The sequence below is a fragment of the Schistocerca nitens genome, chromosome 8 (genome assembly GCF_023898315.1).
Source record: "Schistocerca nitens isolate TAMUIC-IGC-003100 chromosome 8, iqSchNite1.1, whole genome shotgun sequence".
NCBI classification, from domain to species: domain Eukaryota; kingdom Metazoa; phylum Arthropoda; class Insecta; order Orthoptera; family Acrididae; genus Schistocerca; species Schistocerca nitens.
The window spans coordinates 302,558,173-302,583,128 of NC_064621.1; the positions used below are offsets into that span (position 1 = coordinate 302,558,173).

Sequence of the window (24,956 nt, forward strand, 5' to 3'; positions counted from 1 at the left end):
TGTAAGTTCCGTGCCATCCTCCGACGGTGGAAGTACAGAGGAGAGGTGCAGTAATGCTCCAACTCTACGGTATAGGAAAAAAAAGTGGCTGGACAAGAACAAGCCACTGCTAGTGATTGTACGAAACGGAATAAAAACGTGGTCGTATTGTATTCAGACCGTGAACGATGGAACCTTTATATGAACCGAATATACGAAAGCGCATGCGCTAAAGTAAGCTCAAACACTCAATCGTTGCTGCTGCCCCCTGGCGCAAGGAGAGTTGCACTGGTGAATACAATCGAAAAACGACATATCCTTAAAAATTATTACACATAACCGGCTGATTCAGATGCCATTGTTTCTTCATATCTAATAAAACAGGATTCAAAGATTCACTTCTCGAGTATCCATTATCACGGTTAATGATATGAACTGTTAGTCTCATTTCGACAGATTATTTTCAAACACAATCCCAGTAACTCGAGACGTTTGCTATCACTTGCGTCTCATTGTATAGCATTTTATGTCTCTCTGTAAGACAGTGCTCAGCCACCGCAGATTTGTCATATTGTAATAATCGCGTTTGGCGATGATGTTCAACACATCTGTCATTGACGGTAAGTTTGACAAATATATGTTTTACCGCATTCACGTGATATTTTCTGAACGCCAAGGCTTCCTAAAACATAAATTATCCTTAAGAGAGCCAGGAAGTGCTCTAACTTTAGTTGGCGGAAGGAATACACATGTGATTTCATGTTTCTTCCCAGTACATGGGAGGAAAGCCACAGAATTAAAAGTGTCTTCAGTTGGTTTAGGTAATGCTACAAACTTTTTCTGTCCGTATAGCCGTTATGATTAAACTCATCCTTAAGATTTTGCAGCTCGTTTGGTAAATTCTCAGCATCCGAGATACCATATGCTCTTTTGTCCAAGGCCCGTAGGACTCCTGTACTTTGAAACGGTGCGGGACAGTTGGTAGCATCTGTTTTATCAGATATGAGGAAACAACAGCATCTGAATCGACCAGCCATGAGTTTATATATATGTATCGTTTTTCGGCAGTATTTACCATTGGAGGCACTGCAAGTCTTCTTGCGCCAGTTGACAGCAGCAACGAGTGAGCGATTGCGTATTATATTAGCTCGTGGGCTTTCGTATTTTCGCTGCATATAAAGGTTCCGTCGTTGAATCAATTATCGGCGAGAACGGCTTACTTTTCTCACCTGATGATGGCGGCTAGGTGAACGGCGGGATATGGTGTGCAGATGACAGTTTGATCCGGCTGAAGATGCGACAAGCATTTGATGTTCTTTTCATGTTATCTGCAACAGCACCAAACCAACATTTCAAGAAGCATGGAAATTTGGTAGACATATCTGACGAATAGTCGCCAAACATTTAAAAAAAATAGTGTAAGTATCTTTTTACAATGGTCGGTTGTTTGAGTGGTAAACAGTACTGATGACTGTTTTCCGTACAATTTTTGGTTGATGAGACTAAGCCGGCCGCGGTGGCCATGCGGTTCTAGGCGCTTCAGTCTGGAACCGCACGACCGCTACGGTCGCAGGTTCGAATCCTGCCTCGGGAATGGGTGTGTCTGATGTCCTTAGGTTAGTTAGGTTTAATTAGTTCTAAGTTCTAGGGGACTGATGACCTCAGATGTTAAGTCCCATAGTGCTCATAGCCATTTGAACAATTTTTGTTGAGACTAAGGAAATATTAGTTATTTTCAAACACGAACTACGGAGCGTGTCCCAGGAGGAAGGGGCTATATTCATGGCAGTGGAGAGCGACCATTCGAAGCAAAAAAGTCTAGTAATCATGGGCTCTAAAATGCGAAGTTTAAGAGCTATGATTACTACTTCATCTTCGTTACTGTGAAACAAATCTCTTGTACTGCAAGCTCTTTTCTTTTCATATTTTGGGCGGAGGTAGTATGGACCTAAAGAAGAAAAATGTCAAGTGCACATGGGATCTAAAATGCGTATCCTAAGACCTAGAAGTAGTTGTTCTGTGGAAGAAACTTGTTTCGCATTAACGAAGAAGAATAAGTGTTCATAGCTCTTAAGGAGTAAAATTTAGAATCCATGTTTACTGCACATTTTTTCTTGTTTTGATCCATACGACAACCTCGCAAAATATGGAAAGCATAGATTTGCAGTAGAAGAGTATTGTTCCGTGGTATCGAAGATGAAGAAGTACACATAGCTTTTAAGGTATGGCTTCTAAACCCATGTTTACTAGATTTATTGCTTTGAATGATCGTTCCCTTCATATCCCTGAATACGGACCACTCCTCCTGGGACATTCTGCACTGGTGTTTTAAATGAGAAGAAATTTGTTTTCCCAGAAGTTAGGTTTAACATTTACGTAATTTTTAATACATGGGGAGATTCTAAAAGAAGCCACGCTGTGATGGGAAGAATGATGAACGCAAGGACGGATTGTAGGTGAGGAAGGAGTGGTATAAAGTCTGCTTTCAGAACCCAGTCGTCTTGCCAGTCTTTACGTTGGAATGCACTTTTTGCAACATCTTTTAGCCTTTGTCAATGGAATGAAAGCTGGAGGTATTGTTCGTACAGTTATTTTTTAAAAAAGATAAAGGACAATCAGTCTTTGCTGAGGATGAAAAATTCTTGCCAACCATTTCAAAGATTTCAGGTCTCTGGTTTGATGCGGCCCGCCACAATTTCACATCCTGCGCCAAGCCCTTCACCGCAGAGTAGCACTTACACCCTACGTTCTGAACTATTGTTGGATACATTCCAATCTCATTCTTACCCTACAGTTTTTACCTTCTACAACTCCCTTTAGTACCATACAAGTTGTTCCTTGATGTTCTAAAACATCGCCTATTATCCGGTCTCTTACTCTTGTCCATATTTTCGACATATTTATATCTTCGCCGGTTCTGAAGGGAACCTCCTTCTTTCTTATGAGTCCACCCTACGTTCAACATCTACTATAGCACCACATCTCGAACGCATCGATTCTTTTGTTCTTCGGTGTCCCCACTGCCCATGATTCACTTTCTTACAATTCTGTGCTCCAATCGTACATGCTAAGACTTTCCTCCTTAAATTAACACCAATGCTTGATACTAGTAGATGTATTTTTTCCTGCAGCAATTTCGCTTGGGTTACCTGCATTTTTTGTTTCCGAAGTGACTCATATTGTTTTATTCCTATCTTTCCCTTCTTCCAATCGTCTATCAGCTGAAGTATCCAAGGTTCCTTCGCTGTTACATTCCTTGTACCTATGTTGTCTTTCCAACTTCTGTGATTCCCCTTTTTAGAAATGGCAGATTTTCTTCAACTGAACTGCTTTCTGTGGTAAAACTACGTGCAGGACCGAGACTTGAACTCGGGACCGACTTCGCGGGCAAGTGCTCTGTCGACTGAGCTACCCAAGCACGACTCACGACCCGTCCTCACAGCTTCACTTCCGCCTTTACCTCATCTCCTACATCCCAGGCTTCATTGAGGCTCTCCTGTGAAGCCTGTAAGACAAAAAGCTGTGAGGAAGCGTCATGAGTCGCGCTTAGGTAGCTCCGTCGGTAGAGCACTTGCTTGTGAAGAGCAAAGGTCATGAGTTCGAGTCTCGGACCAGCACACATTTTTAATCCGCCAGGAAGTTTCGTATTTGCGCAAACTCCGATGCAGAGTGAAAATTTCATTCCGACTATTATTGTGTTATTATCGCAGTATCTATAGCTTTACAGAATTTTAAACGCATCTTATCATTCCTCAATGCTTCAGTATCTCACATCTTTCCTCGTTGATCCTTCCAAACGATTCCCTTATAAGCTTGTCTGTTCTTCGTTGTTACTACATCGTGATCCGAGACTAAATCTGCACTTGCAGCAGCAGCAGCAGCACTCCGTCTTCAGGCCACAAGTGGCCCATCGGGACCATCCAACCGTCGTGTCATCCTCAGCTGAGAATGCGTAAAGGAGGGGCGTGTGGGCAGCACACTGCTCTCCCGGTCGTTATGATGGTTTTCTGTGACCGGAGCCGCTACTATTCGGTCGAGTAGCTCCTCAATTGGCATCGCGAGGTTGAGTGCACCTCGAAAAATGGCAACAGCGCATGGCAGCCCAGATAGTCACCCATCCAAGTGCCGGCCATGCCCAACAGTGCTTAACTTTGGTGATCCGACGGGAACCGGTGTATCCACTGCGCCAAGGCCGTTGACTAAATCTGTTCTACGGTGTGCATTAAAATCCAGTCTCCAATTTCTGGAGCTGTTTCTCACTATGACGTATATCAACTGGAATAGTCCAGTGTCTCTGGGCCTTTCGCAAGTGTAGCAGCTCCATTTGTAATTCTTTACTTGTGTACTCGCTATCACAAGCTGAAATGTTTTAGAAAACTTAATTAGTCTCTATCTTCTCTCATTCCTACAACCAAACCGTAACTGTTTCTTCGTTTCCTTGCCCTACTACCGTGTTCCAAACCCCCTTGATGATCAGATTACCATATGCCTTTACATACTGAATTATCCGTTCAGTATTGTCATGCACTTTCCCTATCCATGCCTACCTACACCATTTTAGTTGGCGTTGGTTTGATTCCGATTCTGATGAGAATAATCCTGTCGCTGAATCAGTCAAAGTAACTCACTCACCAACTTACTTTCCAATTCATTACAAATCCCACTCCAATTATATTCTTTTCTGATGCTTCTGATACTATCGCATGGTCGCAGGAACAGAAATCCTTTTCTTGTTTCCGTTCCACCTCACTGACGCTGCCCACATCTAGATTTAGCCTTGTATCCCCCTTTCCAGATTTTTCTAGCTTCCCTATTACGTTCAAATTCTGACATTCCACTCTTTGATTAGTAGAACGTTACTTTTTCATTGGTTATTCAACCCTTTCCTCAGTGTTACCTCTCCCTTGACAGCCCCCTCTTGTATAACCAGATGGGAGACTAAACGGTAATCTTTTGCCAATGGAGAGATAATTATGACAATTTTTCATTGCCTTCTGTCTTCTCATGTTGATCTTTGCTGATTCTTCCACCTTTTGGAGGCAGTTCCCCATTCCAGTGGCGAGAGAGTGCCCTGGACCTGTGTCTGCCGCTCCCTCGGGTTCACCAATGACTGTAGAAAATATTTATTTTCACAATTGCGATTTCGGCCTTAAGGCCATTATCAAGTGGTTCACTGGAGACGACCCTGCCACAACACATGTCATACTCCTCCGACATTTACACATGTAGTCATCATATCTGAGCCGTTTAATAATGTTAATATCCTTCACATGAAGCCCAATAAACCACACTTCTTATACATTGTTTTTGAGACAGTCTACAAGAACTGTATTATTGGAATAAGTATTAAGGATGTCAAAATTATGAAACGGCTCAGATACCACGATTTCATGTGTACATATCGGAGAATTTTTAATTTCCGAGATATGCTGAAGCACAGTCGTTGACAGTGAACGATTTGATAATGGCCTCAAGACCGATATTGCAATTCTGAAAATAAATGGGTTCTGCAGTCAATGGTGAATAATATGCGTTTTAAATAATGACTCAAAACAGTTTTCTCAATAATCAAGATTTTCTGATATGTTCTAAGTTATATCTCGATATTGCTTCGGTATCTGTTCTGAATTTAGTAAACGTTATGAAACAAAAATCCTTAGTTTCTATAAAGAACAGACATACAAGAAGTCAGAGAAAGTAATGAGCCTGATTTTTTCTCTACCAAAGTTTTTTTTTGTCGTTTTCAACGTAGTTCCCTTCGGTAGCTTCACACCGGCGGAGTCGTTGTTCCCAGTCTTGGTTGCAGCGCTGAAAGGCTTCAGCTAGTAGGGCCTTTAACAGGTTGATTACATTCTTTTGTATGTTCTCCAGACTCCCAAAATGACGTCCTTTTAAGACATTATTAATTTCAGAAGAACAAAAAACTCAAAAGTACTCAGATCAAGCGAACAGGGAGGCTGTAGAGCAACAGGATTGCCTTTTGAGGTCAAAAATTCCGTGTCACGTAGGGCGTTGCCATGATGCAACAGCATCCACTAGTGTGCAATGTCCGGTCTCACTTAGTTTACCTCATTCCTGAGCCTTTTAAGGACATATTAGACAAATATTGGCTACAGTTTGTTTTGGAGGAACAAATTCGGTCTGATCTCACAAGAGCACGCACACATTCGATGTTTTCGTCGGTTTTTAAAGTTGAGGGTCTTCCTGAGCGACGTTAATCTTCAACGTGTTCTCAGCCTTCCAAAACTGATTTTTGCCAGGGAGAAACTTGTGCTCTTGATAAGGAGTTTTCCCCATAGTCCTGTTTCAACTTTTCAACGGTCACACTCGCGGATTCCCCAAGTTTAACACGAAACATAGCGGCATAGCATTGCTCTAAATTCCGCTGTTAGATTTTCATAACACACAACAAAAATATAACTTCACTGATGGCGCTCTCAAAAATCACTTGATGGCTATAAGGAGCTGAAACTCGGACTGGCCATCTGGAAGGGATGAGCACACCGGTCTACATAAGCAGAACAACACAGTGTTGCCAGATCTCTCGTAGTGTTATCAGTTCATTACTTTTTTCACACACCTCGTATTCATAAAATCAGATCACATTTATTATGAAATCACAAAAAAATTACACGTATGTTGAATGAATCGCCTGCAAACTGATTGGTTCTAGCCAAACTGATATTTTTATTCTCTGTCCTATGGAAGCAGTTTCCTAAATGACGCATAGTGTAACAAAAGGAGAAATTCTCAGAATAAAACGTAATTCTAGTATTTATAAGCAGCATACGGAGAAATAATTGTAAATACAATGTTTCAGACTCTTCTTTGTTACAATTTCCCCTGGCCGGTTGTAAAAACGGCAGCGACCGGTAATTTTGCATTATTATGTTACTTAGAGTAATATATGAGTTAGACTACATCAACAAGTCACCTAAATGTTAAAAATGAATGCTTGATTTCAGCAAAAAAATGGAAAAGCTTTAACAGTTAGATTCAGTTCTAGTTGCAGAAACTCGACTTTATTCCACCCGAAATTTTAAGCCTCAGCATTGCAGGGATGGTAGCAGGTGCTGTCTGTAAGTCTCATCTATACTTCCTATGTTTCTGTACGAAGTCTCCAGTAAGCGACGTTCAAATGCCGATATTCGACTAGGTTCTTCTTTGTTTAAGTTAACGGTCGCAGGATCGAATCCTGCCTCGGGCATGGATGTGTGTGATGTCCTTAGGTTAGTTAGGTTTAAGTAGTTCTAAGTTCTAGGGGACTGATGACCACAGATGTTAAGTCCCATAGTGCTCAGAACCATTTGAACCATTTTGCTTAAGTTAGGAAGCTTGTGTATTGAACCGGGGACCTAGAAACGACGGAGAGCCTTCGTCCCCACCGTAGCCCTCAGTGGTTCACAACCGCACAACAGGCTACAGCAGTCCACTCAGCCCACTGCCGCTCCGCACCGAACCCAGGGTTACTGTGCGGTTCGGCCCCCAGTGGAACCCCCACCCCGGGAACGTCTCACGTCTCATACCAGACGAATGCATGCATGCGTGGAGGCAGTGTTTGCGCAGCAATCGCCGACATAGTATAATTGAGGCGGAATACGGTGAACCAGCCCGCATTCGCCGAGGCAGATGGAAAACAGCCTTGAAAACCATCCACAGGCAGGCCGGCACGCCGGACCTCGACACTAATGCACCAGGTGGATTCGCGCCGGGGACCGGCACGCCTTCCCGCTTGGGAAGCAACGTCAGACCGCGCGGCTAGCCTGGTGGGCAAGTTAGGCGACTTGATCCTGGATTCTCGACTTGACTTACGACTACTTGGCTTCTACTTCGGTTACGATTTGATTTCAGACCGTAAATTAACGCTTGAGGAAATGTGTTCTATGCCCGTAGCTGCAAACCAAATGTGTGACGCTCCACGGCTCGTTCACTGCTCACTAGCAATTGCAGTTCCGCTGTCCTCATTACGTTTCGGACTTTGTCAGTATCGATTACAGTATAAAAGTGAGAATGAAGCTCTTAGTGAGAATGGAAATCTTTTGCTTTGCGTATGGAAACCTCTTACTGATGGATATCGTCAGATTACTTGTATCACCGAAGAATTTAGTCGTGTCGCTAACATTGCTTTCTTAGTAAGCTTACGTGAGCTGCCATTATACAGCAAGGATTCCATTGAACGAGTATCTGTTTTTGTTTTCTACAAACAGCAATATTTTTATCGCAGTCCCATACCCTGTACGTTACTTCGAACACATTCTGTATCAGAAAGTGCCAAACTTGTCCTTATTTTTAAATTCGTTCGTCTTATAGCAGCATTAAAAAATCTTTTACCGCAACTTGCTGTGGTCAAACTACTGAAGAAAAAAGATCCTAACTTCAATAAATAATTAATACAGAATAATGAAATTTCTGGAATACATTTGCCTAGTGAAATTTAAGTGCTATTTAAGTGATTATCATTGCAAGTTGTCCGTATTGGTAGCTGCGCGCTCAGCGCAGCGGATTGATAAGTGAAGGGGCACAGATTCGATTTCTGTGGGTCAGAGGTTTTCTCCGCTCGAGGACAGGGTGTTACGTTGTCCTTGCTTACGTACGGACATCACTGACTTTCCATTAACGGGATGACTGAGTGGGGACATCCTGAAAGCTAATAAAAAAATAAAGAATAAACCGTTGCAAGTTCACAGGTTAATGTAAGCGCAGGAAAAGCCATTGCAGATGTGAAATGTTGGTACCATTGGTGCCACCAGAACGTTGATGGCAAGCATGAAAACGTGCATGTATTGTGTCATGCAGATGCCAGATGTCAGTTTGTGGGATGGAGTTCGATGCCTGTTGCACTTGGTCGGCCAGTAAAGGGACGGTTAATGCTGTTTGTAGATGCCACTGGAGTTTCAGTGCTTGACTGCAGACAGATATTGTGATCGAGCAGGCAAATGCAACATGTCCACACTCCGTAGAGCATGTTGGGTTACAACAGCGGTATAGGGGCTAGCTTTATCCTGTTTGAAAAAAAAAAACCTGGAACGCTAATCATAAATGGCAGCACCACAGATCGAATCGTCAGACTGATGTACAAATTTGTAGTTAGGGTGCGTGGGATAACCATGAGTCCTGCTGTCATACGAAATCGCACCGCGGACCATAGCTCCAGGTGTAGGTCCAGCGTGTCAAGCATGCAGGAAGTTTGCAGGCCTTCAACTGGCCTCCTTGTAACCAAGACACGGCCATCACTGGCGCCGAGCAGAACCAGCTTTCATCAGAAAACACAGCAGACCTCCATTCTGCTCTCTATTGAGCTCTCGCTTGACACCATTGAAGTCACAAACGGCTGTGGTTTGCGGTCAGTGGAACGCGCTCTTCAGGGTGTCTAGTTTAGAGATGTCCTTGAAGTAACCGACATGTAACGGTTTGTTATGTCACTGTGGATCCAACTGCTGCTCGAATTGCTGCTGCAAAAGCAGTATAATGCTTCACAGCTGTACGCCGAACACGACGGTCTTCCCTCTTAGTAGTGCCACGAGGCCGTACGGATGCTGGCCGCCTTGCAACCGTACCTTCCCGCGACTACCGCTGCCAGCAATAATGTACAGTGGCTACATTCTTGCCAAGTCTTTGTGCAGAATCGTAGAAGGAACATCCAGCTTCTCGTAGCACTATTACACGACCTCGTTCAAACTCTGTGAGCTGTTAATAATGGCGTCTTCGCCGTCTTAAAGACATCCCTGCCTAACAGCAAATCACCATATCCATTTTCGAAGGTAATTAACACTCATGGCCGGTACAGCGCGTATTTGAAGCAAACCTGATTTGCAGTCTCATAGAGGCGCTACTGGCACCACTCTTTGCGACTAGTGAATAGACGTCATCTATCAGATGTAAAAACACTCCTACCATCTTCCGTGTATGTCGCACAACTCCTTCTTGGTGTTGTGATTGTTTTTCCATCAGTGTAGGTTTTTCAGGACTTAATGGCTTTACACATAAAACTATGTTTCTTCTTCGTATCAAAATATTTATGTTATTCAGATGCTAACATAAATTCTGACTGATCCCAGAGCACCAGAACAAGTGTACGGCAATGTGTACACGTGTACGGCAATAATTTGCTTTGGCTATGGCAGACAGGTTAAACCTTCTTAAACTCAAGCACACCGGTACCTGTTTCTTTTCGCTACATAACACTTGTTAGTGCTATAGACAGGGCATAATGTTGGCAAGTACTTAAACATAATTTAGAAATATGGAACAAGCTTTTCACATTACGGAAATCTAAATGCATACTGTGTCCAGAGTACGGCGCTACACATACTACTCACACAAATGAAGTGCGACCACCGCTGAAAAAGTTCTTTTCTGACAACGGACTTTTTCTAATTTTATTTACTTATTTATTTTACTCGTTATCATTGTCCATTACTCTGAAAACCTATACGCTATCTGCAATAATTTTCCTTTGATCACTTTTTTGCCCTTCCTACAGTTTTGAATGATGCGATAGATGCTTGTATAATGCGGGAGAGACGTGCAGCCTACGAAATAAGTGCAAAGTGAAGACTGTGCTATCTGTGAGTACTTACGCTGAGATTTTTGGCGAGCTGGATGTCTGTCTCGTACTTGTGGTAGGAGTCGCACGCCACGTCGCCATTGCTGCCGTCAACTGTCAGGTTAGGATTGTTGTGCAACCAGTAGTCGTAGATGTTCTCACCTTTCCCTGCGAAAAAAAATTCTATTTGTCGATTTCCGTTCTTCCACAGATCGCTTCTCCATTGGGAAGATCTGGTGTCACTAGAATGAACTAGTACTAGTAAAAATAATGGAAATACAATTCTCAAAACTGAATCATGATTGGCAGTTAAAAAGTTCATTAGTCTATTAGGTTCAGTGATGTGGAAGATAAAAGATCACTTGTCACACATTAAACTCTTTTCCTTACTCAACAACATCAAATACCACAACGTCGTTAAAAACGCTATTTCATACTTTCTCCCCTACAGTCCGTCTCTGGTACCCGCCGTCACGCATACAACACGTTACAGTATGTTAACTCTACGCTGGCCGATTAGCTTCTACGTCCCGAGTCAGGCAGCAACAGCCGGCCGAGACACACGCAGCAACAGGGAAATAACTGTTTTTGTGACTTTTACGAGCTCGTAACCAGGAGCTAATTTTATAATATCATCTGTGTGCTTAATAGTTTAGTTTCTTGAGTTTCTCGTGTTAATTTAATATCTAATAGCCACAGTTCTCGCGTTTTTGTTTGCGTCGGAAAGTAAACAGATTTTGTGACTTATTACAAGTTCCTAAGCAGGGGCAAAATACGTAGTTTCACCTAAGTGCTTTGGTAGTTAGGTTTTTGAACCTCTGAGTATTAAACTAATTTATTAGACACAGCTCCTGCGTTTTTGGTGCCGATAGTCCGATTATCTGGGTCGTTTAGTTTTCCACGGTCTTTTGTATGGATAGGGACTCTGATTGTTGTGTGTGTGGATGCGAGCAGAGTTGGTGACACTTCGCTCTCAGCTCCAGGCTGTGATGGCTTAGGTTTCACGGCTTGAGGCTGCAGTGGATGGACACTACTGTTGTGGGCCGGCCATGAGGATCCAGCGGACGTCCAGCACATCCGAGTCCTCCGATCGGTCCTCACCGGTGGCCAACCCAGATACTGCTCGCACTGAAGCTGACCCCTCACCTGTGGTCGAGTGGAAGGTCGCCCCGGGGCGAAGCAGGCGGCGAAAGACTTCCCAGGCGGTCGCACATAAGGCCTCCCCAGTTTGTCTGACAAACAAGTTCCAGGTGCTGTCTGTGGCTGACACTGTTGCTGAGCCAGATGCCGACGCCTGTCCTGTTTCAGAGGATACGTCTCAGCCTGAAAGATTCTGGCAATCATAGAGGGTGGGATTATTGATAGTTGGGAGCTCCAACGTTAGGCACGTTATGGGGCCCCTTATGGACTTGGCTGCCAAGAATGGGAAAGCAAGCTAACGTGCACTCCATCCTTCTGGATGCCATTAAGAGCACAACGTGCAGCCAACTGCAGTTGGTGGCTCACGTCGGTACCAATGATGTGTGTCGCTTTGGATCAGAAGAGATACCCTCCTGTTTCGAGTGGCTAGCAGATATGGTAAAGGCTGCCAGTCTGCTTGCGAGATGAAAGCAGAGCTGACCATTTGCAGCATAGTCGACAGGACCGATTGCGGACCTCTGGTACAGAACCGAGTGGAGGGTCTGAATCAGAGACTCAGACGGTTCTGCGACCGTGTAGGCCGCAGATTCCTCGACTTGCGCCATAGGGCGATTGGGTTTCGGGTTCCGCTGAATAGATCAGGAGTCCACTACACGCAGGAGGCGGCTACACGGATAGCAGGGGCTGTGTGACGTGGACTTGGCGGTTTATTAGGTTACAGGGTCTCGGGAAAACACAAAAAGGGCTTCAGTCACAAAGGCTGCAGGCCGAACAGAGGAAGATCGTAGATACTGGAACCATCGGTATAACAGTTGTAAATTGTCGTAGCTGTGTTGGGAAAGTACCAGAGGTCCAAGCGCTAATAGAAAGCACTGATGCTCAAATCTTTATAGACACTCAAAGCTGACTAAAGCCGGAGATAAGCTCAGCTGGCATTTTTGCGAAGAACCTAACGATGTTCCGAAAGAGACTCAGACGGTTCTGTGACCATGTAGACCGCAGATTCCTCGACTTGCGCCAAAAACCTCTTTCATTTATACATCATTAACTTTATTTACATATAATTAATAAAGGCTACACATTGATCTTGCTAAAGCCGAGAAGCGATTCTTCTTAGTGTTGTAGCTCTCTGGGGCACTCTGGGATGCTCTCTGGGCACCGTGCTCTCTCAGTCGGTGGGTGCGGGGTTTTCCGTTGGAGGCCAACGATTTATAAATCCATCTTAAATGTCGTAACTGAATATAACATGAATGTCAGTTCGTCCGTTTTAGTTGATATACTAAAGGGACAGACTGTCTTTCTTGGAGGTCGTTTTGATTTCACTTTTTCTGTTACTGATAATCCTATTGGTCAGTGTTGGTAAACTGTTGCAATAATTCGCATTGATACTACAACTAAGTCTACTGCTACATCTTTGGAGCAAGTACCTCCTCGTGATGTTCTCGGTTATCGGACATTCATGATCACTATGTCTCAAGTTCGTGGTGTTGGAGAAACGTCTACAAATTTTTTTATTGATAAACCATTGTGTGTTAAAACTAGGAAATCTTGTAAGCTGTTACATGATGATAATATTTGTATTTTTATTCGTGGTAGAGGTGTAGATATGAAATGCAAAATTATTGGCGACATGACTGTATATAATAGTATGTAATAAAGAATATCTTTTTCTTAAAAAACCTCTTTCATTTATACATCATTAACCTTATTTACATATAATTAATAAAGGCTACACATTGATCTTGCTAAAGCCGAGAAGCGATTCTTCTTAGTGTTGTAGCTCTCTGGGGCACTCTGGGATGCTCTCTGGGCACCACGCGTGGTGGCGTGTTTGTTGCTGTTACAAGTAGTTTATCTTGTCGCGAAAAGTAGATAGTTGCTGTGAGTTAGTGTCGACAGAGGAGATTGATGACAATCGAAATAAAATAATAATTGGATCCTTTACCGACTTCCCAATTCAGATGATGCAATTGCTGAAAGGTTCAAAGAAAACTTGAGTACGTTTTCAAACGCGTGCCAGACTCACACAATTATAGTTGGTGGTGACTTTAATTTATCCTCGATATGTTGGTGAAAATACATCTTTAATTCTGGAGGTAAGCATAAAACATCATCCGCAATTGAGCTAAAAGCATTCTTTGAAAATTATTTCGAGCAGATAGTTTATGAGCCCATGCGAATGTTAAACGGTTGTGAAAGCACACTTGACGTCTTAGCAACAAATAATCCTGAGTTGATAACGAGCATCAAAAGGGATACAGGGATTAGTGAACAAAATGTTGTCGTATCGAGATTGAATATTGTAACCCCCAAATCCTCCAAAAATAAACCAAAAATATACGTATTCCAAAAAAGCAGATAAATATTCACTTGACGCCTTCCTGAGAGACAATCTCCACTCCTTCCAAATTAATATATATGTGGACCAGATGTGGCATGAATTCAAAGAAATAGTATCGGTAGCAATTGAGGGATTTGTACCAAATAATTTAACAAACGACGGAGCTGATCCTGCTTAGTACACAAAACGGGTCAGAACACTGTTGCAGAAATAATGAAAAAAACATGCCAAATTTAAACAGACTCAAAATCCCCAGGAGTGGCCATCTTTTACAGAAGCTCGAAATTTAGCGCGGACTTCAATGCGAGATGCTTGTAAAAGTTTCCACAACGAAACTGTGTCTCGAGACCTGGCAGAAAATCCAAAGAGATCCTGGTAATATGTGAAGTATGTTATCGACAAGACACAATCAATGCCTCCTCTCCGCGATAGCAATGGAGATAGTATTGAAGACAGTTCCGCTAAAGCAGAGTTACTAAACATAGCTTTCCGAAATACTTTCGCAAAAGAAGACGAAGTAAATATTCCAGGATTCGAATCAAGAACAGCTGCCAACATGAGTAACGTAGAAGTAGATATCCTCAGAGTAGTAAAGCAACGTAAATCACTTAATAAAAGCTAGTCTTCTGGTCCAGACTGTATACCAATTAGGGTCCTTTCAGAGCATGCTGGTGCAATAGCTCCATACTTAACAATCATGTGGAACCGTTCGCTCTACGGAAGGTCCATACCAAAAGATTGGAAAGTTGCACAGGTCAAACCAATGTTCAAGAAAGGTAGTAGGAGTAATCCAGTAAATTACAGGCTCATATCATTAACGTCGATATGAAGCAGGATTTTGGAACGTATATTGTGTTCGAACATTATGAATTGGTTCAAATGGCTCTGAGCACTATGGGACTTAACTTCTGAGGTCATCAGTCCCCTATAACTTAGAACTACTTAAACCTAACTAACCTAAGGACATCACACAACACCCAGTCATCACGAGGCAGAGAAAATCCCTGACCCCGCCGGGAATCGAGAACGCTACCGCACGACGACGAGCTGCGGACCATTATGAATTACCTCGAAGAAAACGGTCTATTGAAACACAGTCAACGCGGATTTAGAAAACATCGTTCTTGTGAAACACAAATAACTCTTTACTTGCATTAAGTGTTGAGTGCTATTGACAAAGGATTCAAACTGATTCCGTATTTCTGGAATTGGGGAAGGCTTTTGGCACTGTACCTCAAAATCGGCTTGTAGTGAAATTGCGTGCTTATGGAATATAGTCTCATTCATGTGACTGGATTCGTGATTTCCTGTCAGAGAAGTCACAGTTCGTAGTAATTGATGGGAAGACTTTGCGAAAGACAGAAGTGATTTTTTGCGTTCCCCAAGGTTGTATTATAGGCCCTTTGCTGTTTCCTATCTATATAAACGATTCGGAGGCGATATGAGCAGCCGTCTTAGGTTGTTTGCAGCTGACGCTGTCTTTTATCGACTAATAAAGTCATCAGAAGATCACAACAAGTTGCAAAACGATTTATAAAAGATATCTGTATTGTGCGAAAGTTGGCAGTTGACTATGAATAAAGAAAAGTGTGAGATCATCCACGTGAGTGCTAAAAGGAATCTGTTAAATTTCGTTTACACGATAAATCAGTCAAATCTAAAGGCCATAAATTGAACTAAGTACCTATGAATTACAATTACGAACAACTTAAATTGGCAGGAACACATAGAAAATGTTGTGGGGAAGGCTAACCAAAGACTGTGTTTTATTGGCAGGACACTTAGGAAATGTAACAGATCTACTAAGGAGACCGCCTACACTACGTTTGTCCGCCCTATTTTAGAATACTGCTGCACGGTGTGGGATCCTTACAAGATAGGATTGACGGAGTACATCGAAAACGTTGAAAGCAAGGCAGCACGTTTCGATTATCGCGAAATAGGGGAGTGAGTGTCATTGAAATGATACGGGATTTGGGATGGACATCATTAAAACAAAGGCGTTTTTCGCTGCGGAGAAATCTTCTCAATCACCAAGTTTCTCCCCCGCATGCGAAAATATTTTTTTGACGCCGACCTACATAGGAAGAAACGATTATCATGATAAAATAAGGGAAATCAGAGCTCGCACGGAAAAATATAGGTGTTCGTTCTTTCCGCGCGCTATACGAGATTGGAATAATAGAGAATTGTGAAGGTGGCTCGATGAACACTCTGCCAGACGCTTAAATGTGATTTGCAGAGCATTCATGTAGATGTAGGTGCAGATGGAAGAAGCCTAAAGGCTTCGATCGGTTGTCAGTTGTTTTTAGCTGCACACAATGCTACCTGTGAGACAGTACTGTGTGAGGTGCCATTGTTGTGTGAAGTGTACTTAGCTCTGTTTCATAATGTTTCCTTTCCTTGTGAGAAATGTGTGGTATTGTCCAGCGATTGCAGAGCCACACCAACGTCAGCAATGTATACTGATACAACAGACATTAACGATGTCTCACTGCAATCCGCAACGACGACTGGGAGAGGCTGAAGAAGACACACCCTCTCTCATGGCACAGCGGCGCCCTCGCACGTAGGTCAATAAACAGCCGAGTACGGAAGCGGTCTGCCCCAGTTTGTGACCTCAGCTGAAGCAGTCAACATCATAGAACAGGATCAGTGTCAGTCAAGTCTCGGATGGACTTGTATTTTTGCAAACGTCGAACGTTGTACTTCAGGAGTGCTTCAATAGTCAATGACAGTTGTAAGTTACCTAGCACTCCTTGGGCAAGGGATTGTATCAAGTTAAGTAAATCTTTTATTCATTCATGTAATAAAGTGAACTAATTTTGCATATAGATTAGTTCATATAAGAACCCTCAGTTATGGCTGGACGATTGTAGTTTTGTCTGATCGTAACAAAATGTACGCATTTGTTACAGTTACGACAGTTATCTATCTATATCTACGTCTACGGCTGTTCTTTGTAAACCCCCGTGAAGTGCATGGCAGAGGGTATGTTCCATTGTACTAGTTACTAGGCCTTTCTTCCGTTTAATTCACGGAAGGACCGCGGGAAGAACGGTTGCCAAAACGTCTAGCGTTGTCTTCGCTATCTCATTGGGAGCTACACGCAGGCACCTATAATATATTCCTATATACATCACTTAAATTTGGAGCTACAAACTTTCTAAGAAGGTTTTCTCAAGGCTATTTATGTCTATCTTCAAGTGTCTGCCAGCTCGGTTCTTTCAGTATCTTTGTGCCACTACACTTTGGGTCGAAGAAAGCTATTGTCATTTGTATACAGGCTCCTTTGTAGATTGATTACATTTCCCTGGTTTCTACCAATGAAGCGGTTTATCTATGGCTAAGACTATGTGATAGTTCCATTTCATTTCTCTACAACTTGTTGCACCAAGGTATTTGTATGACTCATTCTAATTTTGACTCATTGATATTGTAGTCGTAAAGTGCACAATTTTAATTTATTGGCGTTTAACACAAGCTGTCTTTCAATACATAAGATGATTTCAGTTTGTATTATGAACCTATCTAACTGATCTTAACCTCTGCGGTTTTCAGAAAGCGTGAAGCATTAGTTAATGTGCCTGTAGAGTTAGGGGCAGGCTCTCACCCCACTGCGGTCTATATGGGAGCTAGAATTACTTCCTTCGCTCCCCGCAAGCCCCCTTTTGTCAGCCTGCTAGCTTACAGTTAACACACTGTACAATTACACTCTATTAACCTCCCCCTTCCAACTTCAAGCGATTTTCATTACCAGACCGAGAGATTCGTCCAATTAGATACATCTTCCACGAGACATAACAGCAACTTTCTTTCTATTTGCTTGCATGAGGGCTTTCGTCTTTACCTACCCTTCTACACTCTATTCTGGATCCATGTCTAAACTTCCAACATGCGCTCTCACATCAATCTTGGACACAAGTTTTTTAATGCATTATAACCTTTGAATAACGTGCATACGTCGTTAATACTGTACAGCTTGCCCGAGCGCCTGCAACGTCGGCCACCCACTGACAAGATTTGTAAGGCGGGTCCCGGACGGAGTAGGGATCAGCTTTACCTTTCTTCCTGTACACGCAGACCGATCGGTGCCCACCAGGCGGCCTCGTCTGCGCCAGAAGAGGTCGCGGTGTACACGGACCTATTTCCTTCCGTACAACACGTGATCGTAAATATTCTGCGATGTATCCTGGAGCGGGCGTCCTATAAAGCCCCACTCTGAGGCTTGGAAGGCCCCCACCACGGTTGATTAGCTTCACCCCGATATTTATCCTTCCTTCCAACTCTGTCCCTAATCTTCCTCCCCTCCTCCTGAGGGCTTCCTCTCCTCTCCCTCCCCCTTTGCTGTTTCCGCCCTCCTACTTCTGCCCCTCCCCCCCCTCCCCGCCTGTCTTCCTCGCTTCTCCTTCTAACTCTGTTCCTAATCTTCCTCCCCTCCTCCTGAGGGCTTCCTCTCCTCTCCCTCCCCCTTTGCTGTTTCCGCCCTCCTACTTCTGCCCCTCCCTCCCCCCTCCCCGCCTGTCTTCCTCGCTTCTCCTTTCCCAGTACTTAAGCTCTTTCTTGGATTGCTCCCTTCCCCATGCTCCCCTTCACATGTCCCTTGGTATGCTACTAGCTCTCCCCCTTACCCTTCCGCCCTTTCCTGCCCCCCACCTCCACCATCGACCCCCCTCCTCTCTGCTCAGCGCTCCTATCGCAGGTCTTTCCAGTTTAATTCCAGTTTACTCTCAGTCGTTTTTTAGTGCTCGCCATACGTGTTACTCAAGTGCAGTGTGTTTTACGTATCGTCGCCCTGAGTGGCTTTTACTGCTGTGGACACCGTTTATTATCGTGTTCTCTGTGCCGCCAGTGTTTCTTTACTACGTCTTCGTCGAGTGTGATTTTATAAATATGTGGACTTAATGTAAATGTCCCTCATTAAACTGCTCCTTTTTTGTGCATTCTAACCCCAATTGTTTCCCCTTATCACGTGATAAAATCATCTTTTATCCCCTTATTAACTGTTTTTAACATTCTTCCGTGTACACTCTCTTGGCTGAAGAGCGGCACACTGTGCCACTGCCAGCCCATCTCTGCCCACATGGGGCAGAGGTATGAAATTATAATAAAGGAAAAAAAATCTCGGAAGTCGTTCACACCCAGTGAGCCATCTAGGCCAGGAGCCGAGAGCTTATGCTTTTCGTCAGTCACATGTTCATTCCGATGCCGTAATAGCAGCCGCGGCGACATCCTCTGTCAGCATGCCCCGAGACGTCGACCCAGGAACTCTTCACGTCTTCGGCCATCGATTGAGGTTACGTGATCTCCAACGCCGCTTATCAAGTAGCACTAGAGTAACTGTTTTGTTGTTTAACTTTCCCGGCAAAACCGAACTTCCGTCTTTGTTTGGATGTATTTTTGGTGTATAATGAGAACACTTTTTAACATTCCTTATTTCGGGCCTCTGAATCAGCCAATAGATCGGTTAGTTTGTATTTTATAATAACTCATTACAAGCGACTTGGAAATTTTTCTGTACGTAGGCCGTGGTCATAGCAGTGGTTATCTCGCTGGCAGCTCAGATCCACGCCGTTATCGGGCGAAATGACGATATTGGAATATAAATTACGCGATCTTTTGGACGATTACTACTTAAATGAACCATACAGTTATGGTCGGTAGATGAAAGCCATATACACGAGAGCGTGCTGAAAAGTAATGTATCTGAATTTTTTATTTGAAAACTCTTAAAGCTTCTTAAAAAAACCGTTATTAAGAGTCTACATCTTTACTCTTCATGTCTTACATTTATTTCTCAACATGGATGCCCTGGCGACGAACACATTTCTCCCAACGAGAGACCCGTCTATTGATACCGTCAGAGTAGATTGTTTGACATTGTTGGCAGAGCCACAACCTCACCTCTGCTTGCACTGGTCCATCACTATCAAAGGAAGTCATCGAACGTGCTCTTTAAGTATTGAAATAAACTGATCGTATGGTATTTATTGGCCGGGATATCCCCTTCGGGGTTGGGCCTCCGTATTGCAAGTCCTTTTAGTTGACCCCACGTCGGTGACTTGCGTGTCAATGATGACGAAAATTATGATGAAGGGCAGAAGGGCACACAACACTCAGTCGCCTGCCGGGAATTGAACCCGGCCCCCTTGCGTGGTAGGTGGTACCGCTCCCGCGACAGTATGGAGAATGATTGATGACAGTGAAACCAAGCCGTAAGATTGTTATAGATGTTCGTGTGTGGTCTGACACTGTCATACTGAAGGAGAGGATGCTCCATGTGTGGACGACCTCTTCGAATTAAAAGCTCAATTACAGCACGCAATTTTTCACGCGCCGACATAGGTATGCTATATTTAACCACGTTGCACGCCAGGACTCCAATTACTCTAGCGCGGCTTTAGCAGGGCTGCAAGTATGTCGCCATGATATGGAATGTTAACAATGTTTGTTTCATTTAATAAGCTATGTTTTCACATAAAAAATTTGGAGGCATTCCTTTTCTGCGAGCCCTCGTACTGTAATCCACTTTTATCATTCTCCAAAGATCACGATTATTTTCATAAATGCTAACACACATACATTTTTTTGGTCTGTGAAAACCACAAAATCGCGATTAGTTATCCAAAAGTTGTTTTTATATAAAATAATAGCTATCAACTACCTTCTCATCGAATAGCAGCGTCTAACTGTTTTCAAATAATTATCTAAAAAACGATAACTCAGGATTTAGATATCGTAACACCTAGATAAACAAAAATTCTTTTCATTCTACTTCAGTAATAACGAAGCGCTATTACGATGCCTGAAGTCTAGAACTTGTGCAACCAGTTGCAGTTGTTTACATCTGGAATATCCATCCAGACGCAACAATAGGTAAGGGAGTGTACCAGCTGCTACTCGTCGAAGCAGCTCTAAGTGAATGCAGGTTATACACTAAATAACAGAGTTATCGGTTACAGTTGGTTTCTCACGAATATCATCTCCGTAATTATTATTTGTATTTTCCGATACCCTTCACTTTTATTTATTTTTATGTTTAATTGAAAATATTGCAACGCATTTCGAGTATGTTCTACTCCTCTTCAGGCGTTTACACAAACAGAAAGTTGTTAATTATAAATGAAAGTCTTAAATTAAATTAACAAAGAACTTTTTGTTTATTGTTCGCTGCTGGTATGGCTGTTGAGGAATTATGGTGGATGGCGGAAGAATAATTTCTAGTCAATCACTGCCACTCCTTCCTTCCAAATACCCCAACAGTCAAACCAGCAGCGAACAATGAAAATGTCCTGTGTTGATTTAGTTTAAGACTTTTACTTTTAACTAACAATTTCTCTGTATGTATAAACACCTGGAGTCGAGGAAAACATGCTCTAAACGCGTTGCAGTATGTTAAATTAAACATAAAAACAAATAAATGTGACAAGTAGAGGAAACTACAGATAAATAATTATTCTACAACGTCACGGTGCCCAAACGTGGCCAGTATGGTCACAAGTAAACATCTCCGCAGCCGTTAATACCTGCGAAAGAAAACTGCCACGTTGCAGTGGTGTCACCATTGCTGATTTCGTAGTTAACGTCACTGGAAACACAGTGGACCCAGTTGGCCGAGTAGTCGGGTAGTGATGGGATATATGCTTGTTGCGTGAACCATCCCGACATGTTGATATAAGAAAATCCTGGGTAAAGTATATCAAGGTTGCCAGATGGAGATACGAACCACATATCCCTCCAATAAGATCTTCCTTTTATGGGGGCCCACAGTTATGTACAATTTGTTGAAAGAAATTTTCGCCATTTGACTGTTAATTGTTCAATTATTTTGCATATTGACTATTTTGGCTTTATAGCCGTCCTCGAAAGCACGCTGAAATGTTAAAATATGTATGACCAATCTGTGTTGTTTTTTTTTACGATGGAATGTCACTGACAAGTTAGACTTTGTTTAACATTTCAACATGCACTTGAGAATGGCTATAAAGCCGAAATCGTGACTACATAAAATAAATGAACAATTAACAGTCAAATGGAGAAAATTTCGTTCAAAACGAGAACAGAGAAACTACACACACTGGTTCAGTAACAATGAGTTTAATATTACCAGCTTGAAAACATTAATTTCTTTTTGTTGAGGAGTAAACATTATAATAGTATCTCCCGAACGAGGTACATTGGTTACAGTGGAACTGGCAATAAATGCATTAGGTCATGCAGTTCCTCCCATGTTTATTTTCACCAACGCTTATTTACAGAGATTTGTTTATAAAAGGCGGACCACCGGAATCTGTCGGCGGAGGAAACACTTCAGGATGGATGACAGCTACGGAGTTCGTGAAACATATCATCATTTTATCAAACATACTAAATCATCACCTGCCGATCCGATTTTGTTGTTGCTCGACAATCACCAAACTCATACTGATGTCAGAGTGGTGGAAAAAGCGAAATCTAACTCCATTGTAATGCTGTCACTCCCGCCTCATTGTTCACACCGCCGACAGCCATTGGATGTTGGAGTAAATGCACCTTTCAAAAGCTATTGTGCAAAGGCTCAGGATAGTTGGCTACGAGATAATCGTGGCAAGGCAACGTCGATATATGAGATCCCAGAAATTGTTAGATACGCGCTACCTCGTGCATTCACTCTCATAAACGTAATGAACGCTTTCAGAAATCTGGCATTTGGCCTTATGATCCCAAGGATTTTACAAAAAACGACTATGATCCACTGTATGTTACAGATCGCCATTTATCTTTAGTAAACGCAACAGATGTGGCTTTAGGAATTTCACATAACATCATCACCAATAGGTCGGAAGCAGTATCAGAGACTGTTACTAGAAAGACGCTAATACATCTGACATTGTAAACGTTAGTACAGATGCAAGATAAATCTTTGATGTGCCAGGCCATCAGGGAATGTTAATCTGCCTGCATCTTCTGGTATCATGGAAGAACAACTCGGAGATCAAGTCCCTTTCTCTCCAGTAGCAGTACGTCCTTTTCCGAAGACACTGCCAAGGATTGGAACAAACAACAGACGTCTTAGGAAACCCGCTATTTTAACCGATATTCCAAAAGAGCAAAGCAAGAAAAGGAAAGTGAACAACAACAATGAAAAAATGGAAAAAAATAAGGGAAAAGAGAAAGGTAAAACAACACAAGGAAATAGAAAATTGAAAGCCAAAAGGAAGGGGAAGTCTGTTAAACGACAGGTTTTACAAACGAGTAGTGAAAGGTCTGAGAGCGAAGAATACAGTTTAGAGTATTATTGTCTAGTGTGCTGTGACAGTTACTCTAGTTCGCGTTCTGGGCTAAAATGGGTTCAGTGTCAAGAATGTAAGAACTGGGCCCATTCCTGATGTAGACAGAATCAAGACTTTTTAACCTACCTATGCCCGAACTGTGATTGTGATACGTCTTCTGATGATTAATCAATTATAAGTATTAGGTTTTCCGTGATTTCCCTCAATCACTCCAGGCAAATGCCGGGATGGTTCCTCTGAAAGGGCACGGCCGACTTCCTTCCCCATCCTTCCGTAACCCGTTGAGACCGATGACCTTGCTGTCTGGTCTCCTTCCCCAAACAACCCAACCCAACCCAACCCCCTCTTCTGCTAGTGCTGCCACCTGCCAACTGAGTGTATTCCAGTCTAAATTGTCAAAACCTTTCTCTAATTCTACCAATGTTATAAACGTAGTTTTGCCTTTCTTCCACCTGTCTTCTAAGACAAGTCGTAGGGTCTGTGCTGCCTCACATTTACCTATATATCTCCTAAACCAGTCTAATATTTCCAAAGGTTGGCTTTGCTAGTTTTCCAGTCTTCTGTAAATAATTCATGTCAGTGCTTTGCAGCCACGAATTACTAAACTCATCGTGCCGCAATATCGTGTATGGTGACAGTCTTTCGCCTCCATACATGTTGTGGTGTCACCGCTAGACACCACACTTGCTAGGTGGTAACTTAAATCGGCCGCGGTCCTGTAGTACATGTCGGACCCGCGTGTCGCCACTGTGTATTCGCAAACGTAGCGCCACCACAGGGCAGGTCACAAGACACGGACTTGACCTCGCCCCAGTTGTACGGACGACATAGCTTGCGACTAGACCTATCAAGTATTCCTCTCATTTGCCGAGAGACAGATTAAATAGCCTTCAGCTAGTCCATCGCTACTACCTAGCAAGGCGCCATGTGTATCATTGCTAATTGCTTACTACTATGCAAGAGATGTATTTCAACAAGAACAAGACTACATAAAAGTTAAGTAGATGACAATCTCTCTTCTTTTCTTTATAGTTTTTCATCCAGTCTCCTGTTTCAGAATTTACGCCTGTCTGCGTTAGTTTCGCGTGCACCTAGCCACTCATTGTGTCGAGACCTTAGGGAATCGACACAACAATATTTTGGCGACGAGGATGGGATGCCGCGCCCACGTTGCAGTCTTTGTGTTATACTTGCTCTAATTTGCTTGTGTCATGGCTTCGCCGCATTCTCCAGATGTACTGTCCGAATTTTTTCGTTTGCAGAATCAGCAGACGCAGGCGTTATTGGAAGCCCTTGGACAGCTCGTCCAGGGTCAACGTGCGCTGCAAACCGATGCGGCGGCAGCCGCTTCTTCGCTACCGCAGCCACACAACGCTGTCGCACCGCCATTTAGGCCCTTTGAGGCCCATAACGAGAGCTGGACTGAGTGGGCCGATCAGTTCAACTTCCACCTCACTGCTTATGGAATTCAAGGTAAAGAGCGGCAGCCGTTTTTGCTTTCTTGTGTCGGTGTGTCTACCTACCGGGTGATAGTGAAATTGTTTCCCCGACGCGACGTAGCAACTCTGACCTACGAGGAAATTTTGTCGGCTTTAGATGCCTATTTCAAAGAAACAGTTAATGTTGTTGCAAAACGGTATACGTTTTTTCGTACAAAACGTACGGCCGGTCAGACTAA

At 43.0% G+C, this 24,956-nt stretch overlaps 1 protein-coding gene and 1 pseudogene across 1 annotated transcript in view; both read right to left on the minus strand.

Annotated features, from left to right (window-relative positions):
- LOC126198779 (myrosinase 1-like) overlaps positions 1–24,956 on the minus strand; it is a 91,552-nt gene that overhangs the window by 58,176 nt on the left and 8,420 nt on the right. The window contains exon 2 of the mRNA XM_049935344.1: positions 10,560–10,693. Within this exon, the coding sequence (XP_049791301.1) occupies positions 10,560–10,693 (134 nt within the window). The remainder of the gene's footprint in view (positions 1–10,559; positions 10,694–24,956) is intronic.
- Positions 4,062–4,179, minus strand: LOC126199959 (5S ribosomal RNA; annotated as a pseudogene).